The sequence below is a fragment of the Nelumbo nucifera genome, chromosome 1 (assembly GCF_055504915.1).
Source record: "Nelumbo nucifera cultivar China Antique chromosome 1, China Antique-T2T, whole genome shotgun sequence".
NCBI classification, from domain to species: Eukaryota; Viridiplantae; Streptophyta; class Magnoliopsida; order Proteales; family Nelumbonaceae; genus Nelumbo; species Nelumbo nucifera.
Window position 1 is genome coordinate 173,708,507 of NC_142649.1, and position 27,291 is coordinate 173,735,797.

At 44.8% G+C, this 27,291-nt stretch overlaps 1 protein-coding gene across 6 annotated transcripts in view; it reads right to left on the bottom strand.

The window, feature by feature from the left end:
• Window positions 1-19,194: 19,194 nt before the first annotated feature.
• Window positions 19,195-27,291, bottom strand: part of LOC104596385 (glutathione synthetase, chloroplastic-like) — a 47,147-nt gene continuing 39,050 nt past the window's right edge. For 4 of the 6 annotated variants that reach the window (XM_088895303.1, XM_088895304.1, XM_088895300.1 and 1 more), the window contains 3 exons: window positions 20,565-20,757; window positions 20,238-20,397; window positions 19,195-19,427 (listed from right to left, as the gene is read on the bottom strand). In XM_088895303.1, coding sequence (XP_088751429.1) covers window positions 20,253-20,397; window positions 20,565-20,757 — 338 coding nt within the window. In that variant the 3' untranslated portion in view covers window positions 19,195-19,427; window positions 20,238-20,252. The remainder of the gene's footprint in view (window positions 19,428-20,237; window positions 20,398-20,564; window positions 20,758-27,291) is intronic. The other 2 variants (XM_088895302.1, XM_088895305.1) reach the window with 1 other exon arrangement.

A 27,291-nucleotide genomic window follows, 5' to 3' on the forward strand; every position in this document is an offset into this window, starting at 1 on the left:
CTGTGCAATGTCCAGCAATCGAACCCAATTCTTCTGTGTAGCTGATACAAAATGGTGGAGGTACTCTTCAAAGAGGGAGTTCATTCTCTCTGTCTGCCCATCTGACTCTGGATGGCTGCTGCTGGAGAAGTTCAAGTTCGAGCCAAGAAGCTTGAATAGCTCTGTCTAGAAAGCACTAGTGAATCGGGGATCACGATCACTAACAATGTTCTGTGGGACTCCCCAATATTTCACCACGTGCTTGAAGAAAAGGTATGCCGTGTCTTCAGCTGAAAGGTGCTTTGGTGCTGGGGTGAAAGTGGCATACTTGGAAAATCTATCAACAACAACAATGATGGATGCATAGTCTCCCACTTTGGGAAGACCGCTGATGAAGTCCATGGAAACACTCTCCCAAGGTTGTGAGGGAGTTGGAAGAGGTTGTAGGAGTCCAAGAGGCTTGGCATGCTCGGGCTTGTCTTGCTGGCAAATCAGGCATGTCCTTGCGTATTCTCGAACATCTTGCTCCATATGAGGCCAATACTAGGCATGTTGTAGAAGTGCCAAGGTACGCTGCCACCCAGGGTGTCCTGCCCATAAGTTGTCATGACATTCACGTAGGAGAGTCTTCCTCAAGTCTTCAACTCTCGATACAAATATCTGCCTTCCCTTTGTCAAAAGAAAGCCTTCTTCAACCCAAAATCGCCTAGTCTTCCCTTCACGAGCCGCTGTCAATAGGCTCTGCGCAATGGGGTCATTCTGGAGTCCTTCCTTAATGAGCTTAATGAGGTCTAGTCTGATCTGGCTTTGAGAGGGACCTTCACCTGTGGATAGTGCTGCAAGCTCGGCCTTCCTGCTAAGTGCATCAGCAACCCTGTTCATCGGCCCTGACTTGTACTCTAGAGTCATGTCAAACTCCGCTAAGAAATCTTGCCACCGAGCTTGCTTAGGGCTCAGCTTCTTCTGTGACTGAAAGTAACTAGTAGCTATGTTGTCAGTCTTGACCACGAACTTGGAGCCAAGTAGGTAGTGTCGCCATGTGCGGAGGCAGTGGACGATGGCTATCATCTCCTTCTCTTGCACAGTGTACCTCCTCTCTGTATCATTCAATTTGCGACTTTCAAAGGCGATGGGATGTCCTTCTTGCATCAAGACCCCACCAATGGCAAAATCAGAAGCATCTGTGTAGCTCATACGGCTTGCTTGGATCAGGCAAGTCGAGGACAGGTTCTGTTGAGACAGCTCTTTTCAAATCATCAAAAGCTGTTTGGCAACATTCACTCCAGGTCCACATACTAGTCTTCTTCGGTAAGTTGATGAGAGCAGTGGCTCGTGCTGAGAATCCAGAGATGAATCTTCGATAGTAGTTCACGAGGCCAAGGAAGGAGCGAAGTTCGGTGACCCTGGTGGGCGGTGCCCAATCTTGAATGGCCTTGACTTTAGCTGGATCCATACTGATTGTGCCTGCTCGGATTATATGTCCGAGGAAAGCTACCTCTTCTGTGGCGAAAGAACATTTCTACTTCTTAACAAACAGGTTGTTGTCCCGCAAGACCTGGAAAACAGTATGGAGGTGGTCAACATGTTCCTCCAAGGTTCTACTGTAAATTACAATATCATCAATATACACAACAACAAATTGGTCTAGGTAGGGATGAAATATTCTGTTCATCAATGTACAAAAGGTGGTTGGAGCATTGGTGAGCCCAAAGGGCATGACACGGAATTCAAAGGACCCATATCGGGTAACACAAGCTGTTTTGTGTTCATCTCCTTCGGCTATACGCACTTGATAGTACCCTGACCTTAGGTCTAACTTGGTGAAGTACTTGGCCCTGCTGAGCTGGTCAAAGAGGTCGGCCACCAAAGGTATGGGATATTTGTTCTTGATGGTGAGCTTGTTGAGAGCTCGATAGTCAATGTAGAGCCGAAGAGATCCATCATGCTTCTTTTGAAACAGGACTGGTGCTCCAAAAGGGGCCTTAGAAGGCTGAATCAACCCAGCATCCAACAACTCACTCAACTGCTTTCATAGCTCGGCCAGCTCAGGAGGAGACATTCTGTATGGCGGGCGTGTCGGTGGTTTGGTTCCAGGCTCCAACTCAATCTTGTGATCAACTTCTCTCCTTAGGGGAAGCTTCTTCAGTAATGTGGGAGGCATGACATCCTGGAACTCTTCTAGTGCCATTGTAATCGCTGGCGGGATATGCCCGGTTGGTGGGTCAGGCAGGTCGGAGTCCACCAATGTTGCTAGGTAAGTGGTCTCTCCTTTCCGCACTCCATCCTTTAGTTGCAATGCCGAGAGCATCTTGGGGGTGAACGTGATCTCTGGCACAACTGGAACCATGCAAGGAGCCTGATCTTCGAATATGCACACTTTGTTGAGGAAGGGCATGGGCACCGCCTTTACTTGAGTTAAGAAGTCCATGCCAAGAACAACCTGAAAATCATCCATAGGCACGACTGAGAAGTCTATCATCCCTTCCCAGTCACCAAGTTGCAAGACCACCCCATGAGCTACACCTTGTATGGGTTTGGCATTAGAGTTCACAGTCTTCAACCATCCGACTTCCTTGGTAGGTGCAAGTTCTACTCGGGATGCCTCCTCCATAGAGATAAAGTTGTAGGTAGCACCTGTTTCCACCATGGCTCTTGTGGGCTTACCATTCAAGCGAATGTCTACATACATCAATCCCTTTGGCTTGAACTTCGATGCTCCTTGCGGGCTCGTCTTCTTCTTAATTGCATTGAGTCTTCGTAGAGCCCCCATCCTTGTCTCCCCTGGTTCCTTCTCCTCCTCGCTATGCTCATCATCACTAAGCTTTGCAAGCAAGGCATTGAGCTTCCCCCGACTAGGACAATCCTTAGTCCAATGTTTTCCCTCACAGATGAAGCATGGTGTCGGAGGTGCTCTCTTCACAAACTGGCCACCCCTGTATCCTGAGTCTCCTTCGGATCTCCTGTAGAACTTAAAAGTGTTGGGTTTACTTGGCCCAGAGTCTCCCTTGGGCGCGTAATAAGGTTTCCTATCACCTCCTATCTTCCCTACGCCCTGATATGAGTTGGGTTTGGGGCCATCTTTGTTTGGTCGCCTGTTGTCTACCAGTTGTTCAGCAACGGCCATGGCTGTGGCGAGGTCCTTCACACCTCGTCTCTGGAGTTCAAGCTCGACCCATTGTTGTAGGCTGTCCATAAAGTTGAAGAGCAGGTCCTTGTCTAACATGTCCGTGATCTCGAGCGGTAGTGCGGAGAACTCCTTCACGTACTCATGCAATGAGCCCGTGTGTTTTAGGTTCTTGAGCTTCCGACGGGCTTGGTACTCCACGTTCTCTGGATAGAACTGGCGCTTTATCTCGCTCTTGAACACGGACCAGGTATTAATGGAGCATAATCCTCACTCCGCATCGGCGGCGGTGAAATATTGTTCCATTTTCCACAGGAAGTTGTCAAGCTCTCGGGCATCGCGGGTCCCTGCATATGAGGTAGAATCGCGGACTTTGATCTTTGGAGGGGCTGGAGCAACAGGTGTACTGGTTGTACTGGCCATCAGCCTCTTCAAAAGGGTCACTTCACCCTTCAAGTCTTCGAGCTGGATCTGTAGGCACTTCACCAGGTCTTCTAGTGGGTTGTCTGGCCTGTTGGAGCTGTCATCGAATTGGTCCTCCAATCTTTCAACGACCGATGCTACGATCTTAAGGTTGAGTTGAAGCTCGTCCACACGGTCACGAGTTTCGCCAACCACTGCTTCACAGCGCATGATGCGCTTGTCCATGGTCGCAAGCTTGTCAACTGACTTGTCACGCTTGCTATGCTTTGAGTTGATGCCTTTGTCTTTGGGAGAGCTACCTCTAGGCTCGTCCTCATCATAAACCCGTGAGATCCCTTCCTGGATCTCCTCTCGCATGTCACGATTCTTCATCGGGCTGGTGTTGTTGTGGGGCACGAAAGGGACTCGTTGGGCTTGACAACCGCTAGTGTCAACGAGGCTCTGATACCAACTGTCACGAGGCTAATCAACAGGGCCCCGTGCGGCACTCGATTGGGGTCGAGAAAGCCTACAAATGCAAACAACAACACACAAAAGGAAACAAGAGTGCACACAAATTAGACAAAAGGCAACTTGTATTGCATTAATCAGTGGTAAGCACAGGCACACAATACAGTGTCGAGGGGATATCATGCTTAACCTTTACACGCTTATGAGCTCACTCGACTACCTACCTCCCCTCAAAGAGTACGTTAAGCTTTTGGGGGAGTGACAAAATGATACATCAAAATACTGTACATGCATACTACTATTTACATAATTGCCATTGGCATACCCCCTTACAAAAAGAGTACAAGAATCCAACCCAAGACACTTGGATGGCGTGCTGATGGCGCTGATGGTGGCTGAACCGTCACACCTTGTCATTCCTAACAATTATCCACCATCATCGTCTTTCTCTGAAAAATAAGCAAAACATTGTTTTTCTTCTTATAGTAATTTAGATCAAAAATTGTCAACATTAATTAATGTCAAACTTGTCACGTATAAATTTTAAGACAATGTTCCATTGACTTTTCAATTTTATTATATAAAAATAAAATAGGTAAATTTTTTTAAAACCCAATTTTGCCCTCCATTCATCTTCATCTTCACCGTCTCTCTTCCTTTCAAGAGTGGCAAGGTGAACTGTTGTGTTCTGTTTCAAACCATTTCTTCCTTTCAACATCTCGCACACACTATTGGGGTGTTGCAGAAAAAACACGGCAAATCGAACTGTTGTGTTCTGTTGTTATTGTTTTTCACTGGTTTTGATTTTAGTTTATTTTTGCTATTTCGGTGATAGATACCTTAAAAAGAAAACAGGATTACAGTTTCAGGGTCAAATTCGATAGCTCTAGGTTAAAAAAAAAAAGAAAAACAAAAAAACTTATAAATACTGTCTAAAATCTAAACTGGTCAAATAGAACACAAGATGGGTGGACTCTAATCAAGCTCTAATGTCGAAAACCCAAAGACCTCCACTCGAGTTGTAGGATAGGTTCAAAATATAAAAGGGGAAAAAGAAAGCAAATCAACCCAGAAACCTACGAACTTCAGTTTCATAGATATTTAGGTGGATTGGTTCTTGCGATTGAAGTCGGTTAAAAGACGATCCCGACAGATACTGAACTTTCTCATAAAGCAAAGGTTACGAAATGATCAGCAACAATGGAATCAGAATCATTCTATTGGAACTTCAGAGGTCTTATTCTCAACCATGAAATCTCTCCTCCGGGAAGAAACAATAGAGACCAGAATCGAGGTCCAATGTGAAGAACCTAGGTTAACGGACAGACCCTTTTAAGTTTTCCTCTCTGTGAATCAAAAAACACTATCGGATGGGACCCTTTTACAATGTTTTTTTTTGTACCTTTCCTTTCTTTACTGAGAAGCCATTCTCTCTGGATGTGAACCGACGTTTTTTTTACAAGTCAACACCAGCTCCCCTGTTAATCAGAGCAGAGAAAGACCTGACTAGCTTGACCGTGATGCGACAAAGATTTTGAGAGAGAGGAGAGGGAAGAGATAAGAGAGGAGAAACTGGTGAAGGATTGGGCGGTGATATCCATTCGAGGAAGATGAAGAAGAACAGGAGTTGCTTTCAATTTGACATAAGGGCAAAATAGACATTTCAGTCCTTTCATCATTCTTTTTCGAAACAGTAAGGGTAGTATTAAGTATACTTGGTCCATTAGCTAAATTATAAGGGTAATTTAAGAAATTTATTCAAATAAAAATCAATAATAACAAAAAAATTTGAAAAAAACAGAAAATAATCAATAAATGGTACCATCACAAAGGGTGTTGACAAAATTATAACTTGTCAGCTCATTAATAACCCTAATTATTGGGCTCGAGTAGAGAGAAAACATATTAAGAGTATTAATCGAGACGGTTTTAGATCTATTTTTTGTTTGTAAATTATTTTTAAATAAAAAATAAATGACTTGGTAAATCAAATAAATAAGAATTTATAGATAACAATTCATTTAATTTAATATATAATAAAATAAATGAATAAATAAATTAAACTTTATTGGAATAGGAATGGTATAGGCTATCTTGAACCATGATCGAGGCCCTAATTGGTTCGGTCATACCCCAACTTGCTCAAAACCCGCTGAAAACCAACTAATCAGTTGGTTGAACCGGAAAACCGATTCCAATTTCATGAAACCACTTGAGTCCATAAACCCGTGCTCGAGATAAAAAAAATATCTATTTTTTCACAGTAGCAGGATCACTATAACTGACTCCATTGAGTTCGGCCCCATAGAACTCAACAGTTACACCTACTTGTTCGACACTATACTTCGATTCTGCTCTTCTAAAAGGAACATCGGCTCTCTCATTCTTCGAGAATCAGAAAGATCCTTTTCGAGTTTGAATTTGTTTTTCGGGAGCAGTATGGGCTAATGAGGCATGGGGGTCATATTGGAATTGGGACACAAAGGAAACTTGGGCACTTATTACTTGGACCATATTCGCGATTTATTTACATACTCGAACAAATACAAAATGGCAAGGCACAAATTCCGCAATTGTGACTTCTATGGGATTTCTTATAATTTGGATATGCTATTTTGGGGTCAATCTATTAGGAATAGGGCTACATAGTTATGGGTCATTCACATTTTGATGTAATTAAAGAAACGACCTGACAAATACAAAATACAATACATAAGAACGGTGTATATAACGAAATGTTGTGTAAGTTTTTGAGAACCATTTGAATCACTAAAGACGCAGTACTCATTAGTGAGCGTCTGGTATATGGAGATATTTATACTTCTTTTCACATACGGAAATATGAAATTCAGACTCATGTGACAAGCCAAGGACCTGAAAGGATCACTAACGAAATACCGCATTTAGAAGCCCATTTACTCCGAAATTTAGACATCAAAAAAACTGAGTTTAGTTTAAAAATTAACGCTTTCCTTTTTCCATTTCACTTCTACTGTTTGGGTTTGTGTTGGGGTTTGTGACTAATGGAAGTGGAAGACGGGTTAGAGGATACCCCATTAGATGATTGTATAGTATAAGAATATAAGAAAAAGAAAGACGGTAGGTTATAGAACAGAAAAAATGGAAAAGAATGAAAAATTCAACGGGATTCTTGATTGGATCAAGGATCCTATTTTGGATTCAGTATGGATAAAAGATCTTCCTATGTTATACTATTCAATTCTCGACGATGAATCGATTTGATAGCTCAGATATTGTTATTCATGATATTGATCTGATTCAATATCATCGGGATGCAATTCATCCCATTGAATTTACAGGAGAAAGATTTATCATCTCTATGGGATTAGATCCCGAGTTATTGCGAAGTAAAAAAACGATGAGATTATGGAAGTAAATATTCTCGCATTTATTGCTACTGCACTGTTCATTCTAGTTCCTACTGCTTTTTTACTTGTCATCTACGTAAAAACAGTCAGTCAAAATGATTAATTTGAATGAAACTTGATTGATTCATTGATTCATTCAGTATTAAGATGAGATATGTCTATCTCTATCTCAGACTAAGACGAAATTAATAAACGATTGAAAGTTTCTTTTTTTTTCTATTCTATAAGTCTATAAGAACATGATTCAATGAAATTTCTTGGATCTATGTTGAATTGGTACATGTATCAATCAAGTGAATCTCGTTCTGTGGGGGTAAATTCAATAAAAGCAATAGCAATTAGGGTCGGTCTTGAAACATTTTATTGCATTTATATTTAATTTTTTAAATATCAATTAAATATAAGTAACCATTTTACCCTAGATTTCCTAAGTAAATAAGAATAAGATTTCTTGCTCCTGAATGAGTCACTATGCAGATATATATATATATGTACATATATTATATACATAGGTACATGCGGTAGACTCATAGTGTCTAGTGGCTCATTCAAGAATGAAATCAAATGAGCCCTTTTAACTCAGTGGTAGAGTAACGCCATGGTAAGGCGCAAGTCATCGGTTCAAATCCGACAAGGGGCTTTTTTCAAAAAACTCCAGTCTTAGTCTTCATTTTTTTTTTGAGCGGAGAATAGAGATTTTATATTTGTAATAAAAAAAGTAACTGCCGGGTAAGTGAAATTTTAAAATGTTGTTAACAAGATTTAAACTCAAGATTTCTTATTTTCATAGATTACTTAATCACGACTAATCCACCTCCTTACTTATACTAACTAATGACTATTTATTATACATATTACATTATTATGCACGTATTTTAAAGAAAATGCAAGTTAAAAGGCTTGAACCCTAGTCATTTGTTTTAAAAATTAAGAAGCTTACTAATGGAGGGAGATTTCGCCCGACCCCTTGACCACGCGACACGTGGAAGCAACCGGGTATGACCTGGCAAGAGCATCAGCTCGGCACAGCGACATAGCCATAAGCCAAGAAGAGGCCCGAGCTCTCCAAAAGAGAACCTACGCTTCCGAGGAGGTAGAACCCGAGCTTTCCTCAAAAATCCCGAGCCCTGCAAAGAACACCACGAAAGGCGAAGCCCAGACTAATCCACCTCGGGTAAGTCCGGGCCACGCTCCTGTCCGAGCTGAAGACTTCACCTTGTGCACCACTCCGGCACCTCGGCTCCAGGTCGCGTGACTAAACGACCGTACCTGGCACCAAAGAAGTTTGTACTCTGAGGCGACGCACCTGACTGATCAGGGATCTGACACATGACAGTCACACTCCAACGGCCACCTGCTACCGCCATCTCAGTCGTTGCAGAGACGGCTCCGACAGAGAAGACAATGGCAGTTATGTCTGCCCCCCGTAGAGGCGGTTACACCAGATCTGGCAGAGGCTTGGGAGTGAGTGCACCAGGGCGGTTATAAAAGGCCCTATTCCCCCCCAGAGAAAAAGTAAGTGATACTTTGCGCCTTCTGGTCCAAGAGAATTTCTCATCTTCCTTGCTTTATCAAGAGTGCTAACTTGAGCGTCGGAGCATTCCCATCGGATTCCTCCCCCGGGAATCTCTTGTTTCCTCCATGTTTCAGGCATCTCCCGCTCCGTCAGAGGCAAGGTTACCAACAACTAGGACCGACCGGATCGTGCATCATCATTTGGCGCCGTCTGTGGGAACCGCTTCAAAAAGCCTCCCCCAACCTCTAGCTCTTTCCTAAAGAAAGAAAACTTAGCATTCATAGCTTCCTCCGGCAGTGATAGACGTAATGCCGACCTGAATGCCGTCGGGGAACACCCTCAGCCCCCACTGTCTGCATCGGACAATTCACCATCCCCCTCTCGGTGGACGAAGTCCCTAGCCTGAATGTGCCACGAACAGTGGCGCCTGTGAATGTTCCCCTTCCCCCCTCTGTTGAGACAACCTTCGCTGAACCAACCGTTGTCCCTCTTGCAACCAGCCAGAACCAACTCGATGATTTGATGCAATGCATGCGGGCCATGCAAGCCCAAATGCAGCAGTTTCAGCAACACCAACTCTACCAGCAACAGGTGCTACATCACGTCTCTCAGTACCACTACCAACAGCAATTCCCCCAACTGCCTCAGGGCCAGTCACAGCTCCCACCTCGGCACCCTACTGTCAAGCAAGTCAAGCCCTCTCCTCAGGGCGGGCACCCTCACCGGGGAGAAGCTTCCCGAGCTCAGAACCCCTCCAGAAGCCAAGCCTCATCCCCTGGCAGGAGGGAGAGACCAACTACCCCCGCTTCGCAGCACGCCGGCGGATCGGGGACCTCCCGACCTATCAAGTCAGCATCACCTCGGCGCTCTCAATTCGGGCTCCCGCTCGCGGAAAACCAATTCCGCGCCTTAGCCGCAGACTACCACCAACAGTCCGGGCCCATTAAGATCGTCAAAACCAAAGCGAGCAGCGCCAACACCGAGCCTTCCAAGCAGCCGCGGAGGCGTCGACGAGCTCGCCGAACTACCACCCGCGTTCTACCCGAGCTCAGACGTAAAGAGGAAGCGAGCTCAGACGAGGTAAAGGTTACTCCTATTCTTTCAGTCCCTTCCCCCGTCATCAGAACTCCTCGTTGTCCCCATGCCCAAGGATTTCAAACTCCCCCCGCTAGACAAATATGATGGTTCCTTTGACCCGAGTGATCATGTTGATGCTTTTCAGTCCCAGATGCACCTGACGAGAGCCAGCGAGTCCTGCATGTGTGTGGCCTTCACTACCACCTTCAGAAGAGTGGCCCGCACCTGGTATAGGAACCTGGCCCCCGGGTCGATAAGGAGCTGGACCCAGTTCGTGCAAGTCTTCACCGTGCACTTCGTCACCAGCAAGCGGTGCCCCCGAACTGAGAGCCTCCTCGGTATAGTCCATAAGGAAGGGGAGTTCATCCGGAGCTATATCAAGCGATTCAACGACGCGTGCTTACAGATACCACGCCTAGACCCCGCAGTACAGCTTGTAGCGGCCAAGAGGGGTGTGACGCACAAGGAATTCAAATGGCACATGGTGGTCAACCAACCCGCAACCATAGCTGAGTTCCTCAAGCTCGCAGACAGGTTCATAAGAACAGAGGAGGAGATCAATCAAAGAGCTGAGGGCGGGTTCGAAAAAAGAAAGAGGGAAAGCGAACCTTCCAACCAAGAGGACAGAAGGAAGAAAGACTCAGCTCGGGGGGCGAAGCCAAGTCAGCCGTTCCGAGCTCCCGCGGCAGATCAGGCAAACTACACACCCTTGAACGCGAAGCAGGCTGAGATCCTGATGGCGATCAAGGACGCACCGTACATAAAGTGGCCACCCCGCCTGAGAGGGAACCCGAATGAAAGGAATAAAAATTTATATTGCAGCTTTCACAAAGACCACGGTCATAGTACTGAGCACTGTAAGAATCTCTGCGACGAGATAGAGGAACTCATTCGTCGCGGATACCTAAGGAATTTTGTACAGAATAATGGTAATAATAATAACAATAAGGCAAGCCAGCAGGGGGAGCACAGTAGGGATGCCCCCGAGTCCAGCAACAGGCCAGTAGAGCAGTCGCAGAAGCAACCCTCGGAAGAAAGGCCAGTTCGGGGAACGATCCATGTGATCGTTGGAGGGTCGATTGTAGCAGGTTGCACCTCGGCAGCAGCTCAAGCATCAACCCGTGAGGCCGCCAGAGAAGAGCAGAATCCCCCGAAGCGGCCAAGGACAGAAGACCTCATACTCTTCACCGAGGACGACGCGCGTGGATTTCACTACCCCCACGATGACGCACTCGTCATAAAGGTAAAGATCAATGATTTCGAAGTCCGACGCGTCCTCGTCGATTCAGGCAATTCGGCAGATATCCTTTTCAAAGCAGCTTTCGACCAACTCCAGTTCCAAGAGAGTGACTTCAAGCCCACGAACACCCCACAGGTCGGCTTCAGCGGAGAGGAAGTAAGGCCCCTGGGAAAGGTTACAGTACATGTGGAAGTCGGCACGTGGCCTAGCACGGTGAGGCTCAAACACGACTTCTTGGTGGTTGCGACCCCCACCCCATACAATGCCATAGTAGGTTGGCCGATCACCCACGTTTTAAGGTTATGCCCTTCGGACTTGCAAGGTTATGCCCTTCGGACTGAATAAGCTGTTTAAACCCTTAATTGGCACTAAGATAGAATGTTATGTGGACGACATGGTCATCAAAACCCAATTTTCACATGAGTTAATACAAGATTTGCATCATGTCTTTCAAATTATGCGCCAATTTAACATGAAGCTAAATCCAAACAAGTGTGTCTTCGGTGTCACCTCGGGTAAATTCATAGGGTACACCGTCAACCGGTGCGGTATTGAGGCCAACCCGGACAAAATAAAGGTCATCCTAGATATGAGACCACCCCGAAAAGTAAAAGAGATTCAGAGGTTGAACGGCAGAATAGCCGCTCTGAGTCGTTTTATGTCCAAGTCGACAGACTGCTGCCTGCCTTTCTTTAAAGCAATGAAAAGCAAAGGGTTCGAATGGACCCCAGGTTGCCAGTTCGCGTTTGACGAGCTCAAAAGATACCTCGCCAGTATCCCAATTTTGACCCGACCCGAAGAGAGCGATGTCCTAGAGCTATATCTCTCAACAAGTGACGAAGTGGTCAACTCAGTACTAATAAAGGTAGTAAATCGGGTCCAACGACCCATCTACTATGTTAGTAAAGTATTGCAGGGAACGGAGATGAGATATCCAGAGATAGAAAAAGTAGCCTACGCATTGGTCATTGCAGCCCGCAAGCTCCACCCGTACTTCCAAGCCCATACCATTATCGTCCTCACCGACAAACCTCTGAGGCAAGTGTTACTCAGGCCCAAGATTTCTGGTTGATTGATGAAGTGGGCCATCGAGCTCAGTGAGTACGACCTCCAGTACAAGCCGCGAACTGCTATCAAGGCCCAAGCCTTGGTGGATTTTGTTGCAGAGTGCACATTCAGCTCCGAAGTCCCTAGCCCGATTAAGCCCGAAGCCCCCAATTCGGGCGAGCTCGATGCTCCCAGGCCGGTTGAGTCCGAGCACCGTTAGGTCGCACCCAGTTCGGTATCTCTCCTGGTTAGGCCAAGCGCGAACTAGGATGAAGAGCTCTGGATCCTTCACGTAGATGGCTCCTCGAATCAGTAGGGCAGCAGAGCCGGAATAATTCTGCACAGTCCGAGTGGCACAAAACCGGAGCACGCACTACGCTTCGAGTTCGCGGCATCCAATAACGAGGCGGAGTATGAAGCATTGATAGTCGGGCTAGTCCTGGCCCAACAAGTAAGAGCTAAACACATCGTCATCTGCAGCGACTCCCAGCTCGTGGTCAATCAGGTTACAAGCGAATACGAAGCCCGCAAACTGACTATGATCGCCTACTTGGCCAAAGTAAATGAAGCTCTGCTTAACTTCCAGTCACACTTCATCAGGCAAATCCCGAGGTCGGAGAATGCTAAGGCCGATGCCCTGTCCCGGTTAGCCAGCACCAGTGATAACACCATGAGGACCGTGTACATAGAAGATTTACCTCGGCCTAGCATTCTCGGGGGGCAGAGGAGGTAGCTCCTGTCGTCCAAGCAGAGCTGAGATGGATCGATCCACTTGCGAGCTTCCTGCTACATGGGACCCTCCCCGCAAACCGCAATGCCACCAGGAGGTTAGAGTACCAGGCAGCCAAATACGTCATAATAGACGGACGGTTGTACCGAAAATCCTACACGCTCCCCTACCTGCACTGCTTGCGGCCTTCCGAAGCCGAGCTTGTACTCCACGACATTCATGAGGGCCTGTGCGGCAGACACCTGGGGGGTAGGGCCCTCGCTCAAAAAGCACTACAACAAGGGTACTATTGGCCAACAATGAAAGCAGACGCCGTTGAGTTAGTCAGAAAATGCGATAAGTGCCAGAAGCATGCCAATATCCACCATCAGCCCGCCGTTGATCTCAAGTATCTCACCAGTCCATGGCCCTTTGCACAATGGGGCATCGACCTACTTGAGTCATTCTCGCCAGCAACAGGTGGGAGGAAGTTCCAAGTAGTGGCGGTAGATTACTTCACAAAGTGGGTAGAAGCTGAACCTCTCGTGACAATCACAACTCGAAACGTCCAGAGCTTTTGGAAGAACATAGTGTGCTGCTTTGGGTTACCTCGGGTACTGATTTCCAACAATGGCAAGCAGTTTGAGGATATCAAATTCCAGGAATGGTGCCAAGACGAGGGGATTCGGCAGAACTTCACGTCGGTCGCGCACCTGCAAGCAAACGGTCAAGCAGAAGTCACGAACAGAGCTATCCTCCGCAGACTGAAGGTCAGGCTAGACCGAGCTAAAGGATTATGGGCGGACGAGCTACCCAGCGTCCTATGGGCCTACCGAACTACAGAGAAGACCGCAACCGGAGAAACTCCCTTCAACCTCACCTACGGCACGGAGGCAGTCATCCCAGCCGAAATCGAAATCCCCTCATTACGACTGGAAGCGTACAGTGACAAGACCAATGAAGATGAGCTACGTACCAACCTCGACCTACTCGATGAGGTGAGGGACCTCGCCTACATCAGGACCGCAACGTACCAGCAAAGGGTAGCTTGGTACTACAATGCCAGAGTCGAGAAGCGAAACTTCCGCGTCGGCAACCTGGTTCTCCGCAAGGTCATGGTACCTGAGCCCGGCGTAGGCAAGCTCGAACCAAACTGGGAAGGACCCTACCGAGTAAAGAGAGCGCTCGGATGAGCGTACGAGCTCAAAACCCTGGAGGGTAAACAAATACCCCGGACATGGAATATCGTCAACTTAAGGCGATATTACCTGTAAATTACTGAACTAAGTGGACTATGAGCCGCTCCCAGAGCCTAAGGGCCAAAATGACGAGGTAACAAGAACCTCGGCACCGTAAGACCTAGTCGCCTCTTCGGCATGGGCAAACCCTAGGAAAGTATTCTAGCCAAAGGGCTAAAGCGCCGAGCTAATGATGACCTCGGCACCTCATCAACGTAGACCAAGTGTTAGTGCCGAAAGAGCAAGCAGCACGGGTACGAAGCCCGAGGTGCATAGCTCGCTCCGAGTCAGGCCTGTTAAAGACAACCGATATCAACTTTGACCCAGGCGGAGAACAGATCGGGCGTATAGCCTTACTATGTTAACTCGCCTCGAGAAACCCCCTCGCTTTGGGGACCTAATTCTAACAGTTCGGCAATATAGTCACTTCGGCAAAAAGAAAGAATGGCAGTGCACAACACTTAACCAAAAAGGGTATTTCATTACCAATGTTTCATTTACAATTGGTTTAATGCAAAGACAAAAAGAAAAAATGAGCTCACAGGCTCGGCACATATCACTTCGGAGGCACACCTCCCTCGCCCAAGTCATCAAAAGAAACTTCGGCGGCACTCGAGGCGTCTACTTCATCTTCGGAGTCCGGGTCGTCGTCAGCCGCGAGAGCCATCTCTAGAGTAATGCGCGATGTGGTTATAGCACGGGTGTCGAGTCCGGGGTACGTATGCCTTATCATCCACCTGCTCAATTTGAAACCCCTCCGATACGAGCCCACCATCAGGTCGTCAAAGCGCTCCGACGCGATGTAGTCTTCGACGGCCTTCACTTCATTATCCTCGATGGCTTGGAAGAAGATCTCGGACTTTTCCTTGATATCGGCCTTAAGGTATTCCACCTCGTGCTCCAAGACCCCTTTTGAGTTCGCGAGGTGCTTTACAACAATCCTCAAGGCCCCGTTCTCCCTTCGAAGCCTCTCCAACTCGCGGTCCATTGCGACCTTCTCCGATGTCAAGGTCTCAATGGCATTCTTCTGAGCCGAAGTGTCACCCTCGAGACGATAGATCCGCTCCCGAGCTATCCTCAGCTCGGTTTGTGCTGCACGGGAAGCCTCTTTAGCAGCTTGAGTCCGCTTCAAGTTCCTCTCCGATTGAATAGTTAGGGCATGGATGGAGGTGTTCACCTGCCAAGTGAGAAACAAGTCAGCCTGGCAAGAAGAGAATAATAAAGCATAGGAAAAACACCAAGGGAAACCACTTCGACTTACCACCATGGCATGAGACGCAGTGCGTGTGCTGATGTGACCTGGAGGAAGGTCAGCCCATTCCGAAACCTCCGCAGGATAGACGACCTTTTTGCACTTACGGAGAGCACAACTCGATGTCAGCACACTACCGACCCCCTCCTGGCTCCCCGAGTTGGAGAATACCGTCTGAGTATGGGAAGCTTCCGTAGTATCGACGTTCCGAGCCTCTGCAACCTCGGGCTCCGCCGCAACCTCCGGATCAGGCCCGGCCACCTCGGGCTCCCTGGGAGACTCCAGGTTGATGACTGGTGGATGGCTTGGGACTTCGGGCTCCACAGCCCGAGGAGACTCGACGCGAACCTGCTTAGTAACCCGCTTTCTTCTCTTCATCCCATCGAGCAAGTTGTCGCCACGAGTCTTCTCCTGCACCATGACACCTGCGAAAAGATCTCGGTATCAGTAAAAAAAAAAAATCGTCTAAGAAACCTACCCGGACTCAGACCGGCCTGGATAAGCTTAGCCTTCGTAAGGTAATCTTTGCACTCGAACCCGAGCTGGGCCCAAGACTGGAAGATCTCCGCCATGTCCTTGTCTAACATGGCATCGGGGTCGTGAATAGCCGCCCTCCAATGGGTAGGGAACGACCACCCCGCAGCACTTCGGACCACAAAGTAGTCCCGCTTCCACGCTGGGACCTTATTTGGAAGCTCGTGTAGAAGTTTAAACCCCGGGCGGGGAGACAAGTAATAGGCCCGCCTGTGCTCGGGGAGGAAGCTCGCATGCTTCTTAATCGTGAGGAGGGCGGAGAAAATTTCTAAGTCTAGTGGGAGGACATATTCACAACAGAGGGAGATGGTCCCAACGACGTTGCGGATGAAGTTCGGGTGGAGTTGACCAACGGTGACGCCAAAGTGATTCAAGACCTCGACGATAAGGGAATGAAGTGGAAGGCGCAGCCCGACGACGAGCTGCTCCCAGAAAATCACGATCTCATTCGAACCGTGCTCCCAGGGGAAGTCGCCCGTAGGTAAACTATAGGTGTACTCCCCGGGCATATTGAACTGACGAACCAGAGACCAAAGTCTCTCAGACGTCATAGTGGAAGGTCCGAACTTATCTGGCATCCGAACTCGACGAGAAGTGGATGCCAGGCTGCCAGAGGTGACCCAAACTGAAGGCCCTACCTCCGGCTCATCCAGAAGGCTGTCGAAAGAAGCAGCACGAACTAAGGTCCCCACCTCAGGCTCTCCTAGAAGACTATCTAAGCTACCCAAACTAGGCATTGAAAGGAAAGGAAATGAAAGAAAAGCTAAGGAGACTCACCAAGGAAAAGCCACCGGGCTAGGAAAAGTGACGCGAGCTGAAAACCTTGGACACGAGCTCAAAGAACAAGTGCTAAAGACTGGCGAGGGAAAAGTGACCAGGACCCCCACTATTTATAGCCGCTATACCCGTGCATCAACGGCCAAGATCAAAGCCATCCAACGGCTCTCAGAAAAACCGGTTGCACGACCCCCAAGGTGAAATCAGTTTAGCGCGATTTTTTGGCGTCTGAAAACTAATAATCGTTTGACGACTGCGCGTGAGTTGTACGCGACCCGGGTTGACCCTTGGTCGAGCCGAGCTAACCCTGATCGAGCCAAAGGCATAGGCGGGTCAGACCGAAGGATCACCAAGCTGGACGAAGCGCGCCACGAGGCAAATCCACCCGTCATCCCGTGAACTCCCCGCGTCGGGTCAAGACCCCAGGCACGGGGAGTGAGGGGCAATTGATGGAGGGAGATTTGGCCCGACCCCTTGGCCGCGCGACACGTGGAGGCAACTGAGTATGACCTGGCAAGAGCGTCAACTCGGCGCAGCGACATAGCCATAGCCCAAGAAGAGGCCCGAGCTCTCCAAAAGAGAACCCGCGCTTCTCGGGAGGTAGAACCCGAGCTTTCCTCAGAAATCCCGAGCCCTGCAAGGAACACCACGAAAGGCAAAGCCCGGACTAATCCACATCGGGTAAGTCCAAGCCACGCTCCTGTCCGAGCTGAAGACTTCACCTCGTGCACCACTCCGGCACCTCGGCTCCAGGTCGCATGACTGAACGACCGTACCTGACACCAAAGAAGTCCGTACTCTGAGGCGGCACACCTGACTGATCAGGGATCTGACACATGATAGCCGCACTCCAACGGCCACCTACTACCGCCATCTCAGTCGTTGCAGAGACGGCTCCGACAGAGAAGACAGTGGCAGTTATGTCTGCCCCCCACAGAGGCGGTTACACCTGATCTGGCAGAGGCTTGGGAGTGAGTGCACCAGGGCGGTTATAAAAGGCCCTATTCCCCCCCAGAGAAAAAGTAAGTGATACTTTGCGCCTTCTGGTTTAAGAGAATTTCTCATCTTCCTTGCTTTATCAAGAGTGCTAACTTGAGCGTCGGAGCATTCCCATCGGGTTACTCCCCTGATGTGTGTGGCCTTCACTACCACCTTCAGAGGAGTGGCCCGCACCTGGTATAGAAACCTAGCCCCCAGGTCGATAAGGAGCTGGACCCAGTTCATGCAAGTCTTCACCGCGCACTTCGTCACCAGCAAGCGGTGCCCCCGGACTGAGAAGAGCCTCCTCGGTATAGTCCAAAAGGAAGGGGAGTCCATCCGGAGCTAAATGATCTCAGACAATTAACAGGTCAATGACTGCCTGAATTTGTTTAGCCTATTATGGAAATTTATCAAGACTCTCTAGGCCCCCAAACTAAGACCGACCATGAGTGTGCAAGCCATAAGGCTTGCCCCAGAGCTGAATGTGGCAAAGTGCCACGATGGAGAAATCAACATATTTAATATACTAGGTAAGGCTCCAAAATATCCTAAACCACACAGAAATGACTCTAGGTCCTCTCCAATGGAACAATGAATTAGTGAAGCAGTTATAAGCAAGGATTGTGACATTGTGTATTTCACATAATCACCTGCCTCATCCTACTAATTGGGTTCAGCAACATGAACATTATTCCTTTGTCCCATGCTATTGGACTAAGCAATCATTGTATTTGCACTGCCTAATCCCAGATTCTGGGCCTTTCCTTGGAGCCGTCGGCTTGCTCTACCTCTCTTACCAATTGGTGCTTGTATGGCCAAACCATCTCAATAATCCCCTTGGCTAATTGTACTCTCAACTCAACATCACATCTATATCCTCATTGAACTTAACTTTCTGTTCCCTCTTATTTTTCTATCAAAACAAAAACAGCCTAAGTTACAATTCATCTTATCACAATATTCTCAACTCAACATCACATCTATATCCTGATTGTCCAATATCGTGCTGTATGTATGAAGCGTTTATAAAAATTCCTCCACAAAGGATGCTAGCATAGCCAATTCTATATCCTAAAAAACTTCTCCAATTGTCCAACTTGAATGTACTATGCATCAATTGAGAACCGCTGGAATACACATTCACTTTATCCACCTAGCTCTAGTACTGTAGGCTTAAACATAAAACTTCAAAGTCAGGAAGGTTTTAACCTTCCCAATGAGCATGGAGGCAAAAGGAACAAAGAGTGTTTCATGCAGGTTCAAACATATAGCAGCACGAGCAAAATAAAACAATAACATGACACCAAAACATTCTTTTTTTCTGGTTGGTATGACATTGCAAGAAATTATTATACCCATGATATGTGAAAGACAATGAAAGAGGGATGATAAATTTGATCAAAACAAAAAAAAAAAAGAAAGAGGGATGATAAAACTTTTTTTTCTGGTGAGGAGGAATTTCCCAATCAATTATTCTAGACATCCTTTCTTATTCTTTTAAATGCCAGTGTTAAATTATAGGCAATACAAGAGTGTAAAATCGCCTTTTACATGCACAACCAATGGCTATATGAAGAAATTTTCTCTTTATTAATACAAATGCTGATACCTGAGGCGTAGTAGGACCATCAACCCAGAAATCTGGGCCTTCAGCTGACTGGGTGATGCATGTGCTTGGGGCAGAACCCTCTCTGAAAAAATGAAACATAAGCTTCCAACTTTTACTTTGTGAAAAAGTTATCTCTAAAGTGTATAAACATAAAACATGGAAATACTCCATAATATACACATTACGCAAACACTCAAGTAGGAAAAACTTGGTAATTTTCATAAAGAACAAGCACTGGATCTTTAAAAAATAATGCCATATAACATAAGAAATTTACAAGATTGAGCATGGAATAATATATATTATCCTCAAAGGTAACTGCTCAGGTTACACATTGAACAATGATAACAATGACATCATATAAAACCACCCAATATATGTTCAATAGCAGAACATGGTAAGGCGTTTTTCACTAGTCCATAATGTCAGCATATAATTATGCAAGTCATACATGAGAGAGAGAGAGAGTATTTTCCAAGAGGTAGAGGTTTAGCTCTACTAGGAATTCCTAGATAACTCTCACAATGTTCTCTCTATTCCTTTTAATGAAAGCCCCTCTCAGCATATGCTTCCTAGAACCTTATCTGGAATGCTTTCTCATTTTTTTTTTCAAATTATGCACTTCTCGTATTTGTCAATATAACATGTCGATTAAAAAAACAAAAAACTTACTAAAGTTTGACTAAAACTTAAGCAAGTAAAGCTTTGTTTTGATTATTACGGAAATGGAACCATTTTGATTTTGATGGAAATTCAAAACCATGGTCATTATAGATCAAAAGATGGATTAAGCCAATAACTTCAATTACATGAGTTGATTCCAAGCTTTTAGATTTAATGATTACTTAAATCACTAATTATTACCAAAAAAAAGATTTAATGTTTACTTTACCTTACGTCAGTTCAATCAATTCAAATATATACTATCCAGGACTGCATAACCAGCAGCAATTCCACCTTCATTTGATGATGACACCTTTGTACGCACCAGGTAACCACATTGATCATTCATTATAACCTTCTCTTTGTTCCTGCATATCATACTCAATGCCCTTCAAAAACTACAGTTCAGAAGTGTAACTAATTTAAAAAAAAAAAAAAACTGAACTTTAACTCAGGATTTTATTCTGCCTTAATTGTTCATCCTTCTCCCTCTCTCCAATGCATACATGATAAAAGGGTAAAACATGACAGAAAAGGGAAATAGAAAACTTGATACCTTAGATAAGCACTATATATCCCAAGTTCTGATATGGCATTTTCTTGATGATAAATGCCATCTCGGACCAGAAATGCAGAAGAAGCAGTGGGAAAAATCCTTTGCATAAGAATGTAAGCTGCTAGTTCTTCCCTTCCTTCCTGCTCCAGTTTCAATAGGATTTCCCTCACATTGTCACCATAGATATTATTCCCTGGAGGGTGATCATACCACAACAATAGAAATAGCAATCACAACAATAGAAACAGCAGTAACAACAACAGCAAATGATGATCAACCTTTATCAGCTCTTAACATAATCTCCCTAAGGCTCTAAAGGGGTAGTTGTGCCATGTCCCAAGGAAGGTCAAGGATATCTTCTATGTTTCTATATCCTGAGCATTAGAATGTTGGACAATAGAGATCCAAAAAAAGGTCCAAAATCTGAATAAAAATGTTGCAAGCAAGACTTACTTATTACCTGCTTCCTTGAAAGGCAGCTCTCACGTGCATCGAGGCACCAGCTGTCACTCTTCAGAAGAAATATTTGCTGATGTTTTATCGTATTGATTTATGGTGCACTTAGGGTTTAAGAGAGAAGATGAAAGAAGAAGACAGAGAAGAGATGTAATCGTGAGGTCTCTAATCTGTTTGACTGCCCACTCAGTTATTTTATTAGATCAAATATGGAGCAGCAGGACACTTCTACCTCTGAACAAGACAAATGACAGAATATATTGAGACATACATGTAATACCCATACTACCCTTACAAACATCTCCCTCAAGTTGGTGCAAAGATCCATCATACCAAACTTGCTAATAACCTCACATAAGTGAACCTCACTAACTCTGGTAAGAACATCTGTAAGCTGCAATTGAATAGTGATGTATAGGGGTGCTCAAATTTGGATGATAAACCTAAAACCTAACCGAACCAAACCAAACCAAATAAGCTAGTTTGGTTCGGTTAATTTGAGTATTATTGGTTCAGATTTAAAAAAAAAAAAAGGTTATCGGTTTCAGTTCGGTTTGGCTGAGATTTTCAACCAAACAGAACTAGTGCTTTTTATTTAATTAAGTATATTAAATATTTAATGTTTTATTTAATACTTTATACTTATTAATTGTTATCTTTCTCAATGACTAATTTAGCAATTCCCCATTGGGATTTGGCCCATTCTAACTTTTAAGTAATAATAGTTAATTAAAACCTAGACTAATTATTAATTGTTTGTGAATAATGACCAATTCAGCAACTCACCTTTAGCATTGGGCTTTGGACCTATTCTAACTTTTACTTAACAATAGTTAATCTAACTTTTAATTAATAACACTTATTAATTATTCATTAATTGTTGAATGTTTACCATTTATGTGGAATCAGGGACCAACTGAACCAAAAACCGAACCTAACCGAACTGAGTTCAGTTAGGATTGGTTCGGTTATGAACTCTAGTTCGGTTCAGTTCGGTTGGAGAAAATGGTCAAACTGAATAGTTCATTAGGTCTTCGCTTCTAGGGATGCAAACGGATCGGATCAGGTTCGAATCACAGGGTATATCTGAATCCGATTCGATGACTTGAGGGTCTGATCCGATTGGATCTCACACATATTGATTCAGATCGAATCCGATAAGGATGTTGGATATCTAGATGTGATCCAATTCAATTTAACTTTTTTAAAAAAATTAATAAATTATTAAAAGAAAAAGAAAATATAACAGTTTAAATAAAGAAAAACAAAAAATATAAGTAATTTTTCAACTATTTTCATCATATATATACATGGCTTTTATAAATAAATAATAAATAATATAAAAAATTACAAAAATGCAATATAAATAATGTTGAGTTGGGCCGATTTCAAGTTATTGGGCACAAATTTTTATCTTTTATTTTTTAAGTTGTTAAGTTAGGAAGTTATTGGGCCTTAGGCCCATTAGTTTATGTTTTTTAGTTGTGATTGTTCAGCTACTTAAGTAGCCACCCTACTAAGGGCATTCTTGTAATCTCACATTATTTTAATTCAAGTATATAATACAAAGAGGGGTTGGCAGCCAGAACCTTTTTTTTTCTGCTTGACATCCCACTCTCTTTCTTCTCCTCTCTTCTTCTCTACTGCTGAAACCTTTCAACTTCTACTTTTCTTCACAAGGAATTCATCTAAAACTGCAATCAGCAACTTCTACTTGGTATCAGAGCAGGCCGAAGGTTCCTTGAGCTACTTTATCATGCAGCCCTAGATCGGCCAACTACATGGTGATTTGAGAGGCTGATCGAAGATCTCAGGTAAGCCCAGTTTTTGGATTTTTTGGTGGATTTGTTTTGCCCTATAGCTGGTCTAGGGTTTCCCATCAAATTCAGGAAAAACTAGAGAAAGGAGGAGAGTCTTGTTTTTGTAGGACTCTTCAATTTTGACCTAGGAAGTGGCACCCTAATTTTTTAGGGTTCTTTGGAGTTTTCTAAAGAGGGCAGTTCAAGTCCTACCTTTTTTGGAGGTTTATGGAGAGAGCGACAGCCTCTTCTCTCTTTTCTCTAGTCCCGCAGAAAAGGAATCTTTGTGGAGGATCATCTGGGGTACCAGAAGGGAGTCTGTGATACTTAAAGGGATTTATTTCATATTCTATTTTCTTGAAGTAACTTTATAACCCTTTTTTGAGAATTATGGAGGGTAATGGAGTTGAAAACAAACCTGGGAGTGAAATGGGACCAGTAGGAGGAGGTGTTGGAGACCTTTTCGGGGTTGGGACCATTACTACAGTTAAGTTAGATGGTTCAAATTACTTAGAATGGTCACAATCTGCAAAGATAGCCATTGGTGCTCATGGGAAGTTGGGATATATCACTGGTGAGGAAGTGAAACCCATGACTAACAGCTCCCGGTGGGTACCAGGAAAACTATATGGTAATGACTTGGCTGTGTACTTCAATGCTGCCCCATATAAGTAAAACTTTTTGTGGGTAAATACAGTTAAGGAAATATGGGATGGGGTTGCAAAAACCTACTCACAGAGTGAAAATGTTGTTAGGACCTATCAGTTGAGGAATCAGATTATTGCTACCAGGCAGGGAGATAGAACTATTGTTGTTTATTTTTCATCCCTTAAAACTCGTGGCAGGAGATTGACCATCTGGAGACAATTGTTTGGGAAACCACTAAAGATGCAACTGCCTACTAGAAGCTCCTAGAGAAGTATAGGGTTTTTGAATTTCTTGTTGGACTTAATCCCGAATATGATATTGCAAGGCAACATATCCTTTCCAAGGGCAGTGTTACTCTCTCTCAGGCATATGCCTTTGTATCAGGGGAAGAGAGTAGGAGAAATGTGATGATGAAGAATTCTGGTTTTGAACAATCAGCCATGGTCAGTACTGTGAAACCTAAACAGAGTGGAGACCGAGGTGGCAGTGAAATCAGGAAGGACGATAAGAAGGAATTGATTTGTGATTACTGTAAGAAGCCTAAACACACAAGAGATACCTGCTGAAAGCTTCATCCTCATCTTGTGCCAAATAGAATCCAAAACAAGAAGGGAAATGCTCACATGACAGTCACTGGTGACATACCTGGCCCTCCTACTACAGCTACTCTGGAGTCTGTTGCAGCTACTACAATGAGGGCTGAACTTGAGAGATATGGGCAGTTCCTGAATCAGCGAGATACAGTCAGCCCTAATTCAGCAACAAGTGGACAGCTAGGTATAAGTGGTTCTGGAGCACACTCTACTTCCTTTGCTCACACAGGTAGTTCACATGCCACTATAAACTATGTTTCTACTATAGGTAAGGAGGGACCTCCTTGGATTATAGATTCTGGAGCCTCAGAGCACATGACCCATAGTTCCACTATTTTTTCTTCTTACCAACTTTGTTCTAGCAAAGACAAGTCTCCACAGGCGATGGATCTCATGTTCCCATTGCTGGGAAGGGGTCTGTCAAGATTACTGATTCCATTTCCCTACCCTCTGTCCTTCATGTTCCCAGATTGAGTACTAATTTGTTATTAGTAGTTTGACTAAGAACCTGAATTGCTCAGTAATTTTTTCTCCTTGTCACTGTGTTTTGCAGGATCTGAATTCAAAGAGGACGATTGGGAGTGGTCGTGAAGTGAATGGAATCTACCTCCTGGATGTGCTTCCTCATCATCAGGGTCATCATGTCAGCAGGGATAGTGAGTCAGGGTCTGTGAGTCGGATTATGCTTTGGCATAATCGTTTGGGTCATTTCTCCTTTTCTTCTTTGTGTTTCTTATTTCCAAAGCTTTTTGAGTCTATTAATTTGTCTAGACTAGAGTGTGAAGGTTGTCAGCTTGGAAAACATTGTAGACATTCCTTTAAAGCTAGTAATAAAAGATGTTCATCTGCTTTTGATGATATTCATTCTGATGTGTGGAGACCATACCATGTTCCTTCTATGGGTGGCTATCGATATTTTCTTTTATTGATGGATGATTTTTCTCGATATTCTTGGATTTACTTAATGAGATCTCGTAATGAGGTATCATCCTTGGTTCGGCAATTTCATCAGATGGTGCTAACACAGTTTCGGGTACGAGTGAAGGTGTTCAAATCAGACAATGTCAGGGAATATTTTGAAAAGAACCTTGCCTCGTATCTGTTAGAGCATGGAGTTATCCATCAGAGCAGTTCTTCCTACAGTCCACAGCAGAATGGTGTTGCAGAGAGGAAGAACAGACACATTGTTGAGATTGCAAGAAGCATGATGATCACATCCACTATTCCAGTTTAGTTTTGGGGTGATGCAGTTCTCACAGTAATCTTCCTGATTAATAGGGTGCCCTCTCGTATACTTGGATGTAGCACCCCATTCAGCCTCCTTTTTCCTGAGGGGTAGATGTTCCACATTCCTCTCAGGGTGTTTGGGTGTGTTTGCTTTGCACATGTTCTTGGTCCTCACCGCTCGAAGCTCGACCCAAAAGCAAAGAAGTGTGTTTTCCTTGGGTATGTGGAAAATCAGAAAGGGTACTACTATTATGATCCAGCCTCTGGGAGTCGGTATATTACTATGGATGTCACATTTTTTGAGTTCACATCATTTTTCTTAAAGGATCCTTCTCAGGGGGAGTGTTTTGGGGAAGTGAGTAGGCAGTCTATTCCTCTTCCAGTTCCAGTTCCTATGTCCACTCCTGTGTCTAACCCTTCTATGTCACCTACCTTACCACCTCCCTTGCGTCCTGCTTCGCAATGTTACTCACGACAGCGACTTCACAGGGAGGTTGATTCCACTGCAGAAGATCTCACATCACTTCCTATCGGTTCCTTGGAGACTCCAGATTCAGCTAACACGGATTCAGGTATTCCTCTTGATCCCTCTAATGTTTCAGTTCATATTGATTCTCTACTAATCCCATTACAGATGACATGGACCTTCCTATTGCTCTCAGAAAAGGGAAGAAAAAGTGTACTGCTCATTGTATTTCACAGTACCTATCTTACAGTGGACTTTCCCCTTCCTATCGTGCTTTCCTTTTCTCTCTTGACTTTGTGTCTATACCCAAGGGTGTCAATGAGGCTCTCTCCAAACCTGAGTGAAAGATAGCTATGCAAGAAGAGATGGAAGTCTTAATTAAGAATCAGACATGGGAAATTGTGGATCTACCAGAGGGCAAAGAGACTGTTGAATGCAAATGGGTTTACACAATTAAATATAAGGCAGATGGAAGTATAGAAAGGTATAAGGCCAGACTGGTTGCAAAAGGGTACACACAAACCTATGGCATTGATTACTTAGAGACCTTTGCACCAGTTGCAAAGAGTTGCAAAGATGACTTCTGTTCGGATGATCCTTCTCTCTCTTGATGCCACATACTCTTGGCCCCTATTTCAACTTGATGTGAAAAATGCTTTTCTGAATGGAGATTTGCAAGAAGTGTATATGGATCTTCCTGCTAGTTTCTACAGTGATGCTAAAAAGGGGAAGGTATGTAGACTAAAGAAATCACTTTATAATTTAAAGCAGTCTCCCAAAGCATGGTTTGATAGATTTAGGAAGGTCTTGATTGCTTTTAGCTACACTCAGACTCAATCAGACCATACCTTGTTTGTAAAGAGGAGGGGATCCTTGGTGTCAATCCTGATTGTTTATGTGGGTGATATTGTTGTCACAGGAAATGACCTAAGTGAGATTGACAGTTTGAAGAAGAATCTACACAGAGAATTTGAAATTAAAGATCTTGGGGAGCTGAGGTACTTCTTGGGCATTGAAGTTGCAAGATCAAAACATGGAATCTTTATTTCTCATAGGAAGTATGTTGTGGGGCGATTGCTATATTTGTGTATGACAAGACCAGATATCTCCTATGCAATGAGTGTGGTGAGTCAATACATGCATGCCCCACGAGTCCAGCATTGGGAGGCTATTGACAGAATTCTTGCATATATGAAGGGACACCCAGGCAGAGGCATATTATTTGTTGACCATCGACGGTTGAAGCTAGAGGCTTATACAGATGCTGATTGGGCAGGATGCCTTGATGACAGGAGATCTACTTCAGGAGTCTGCACCCTTGTTGGGGTAATCTAGTCTCGTGGAAAAGTAAGAAGCAGACAGTGATGGCAATATCAAGTGCAGAAGCTGAATACAGGGCCATGGCACATGGAGTTTCAGAACTTCTATGGATCAGCTCCTTGTTATGAGAGATTGTTGTTGAGGCAGAAGAACCTATGATGTTGTACTGTGATAATCAGATAGCAATTAACATTGCCCACAACCCAATTCAGCATGAC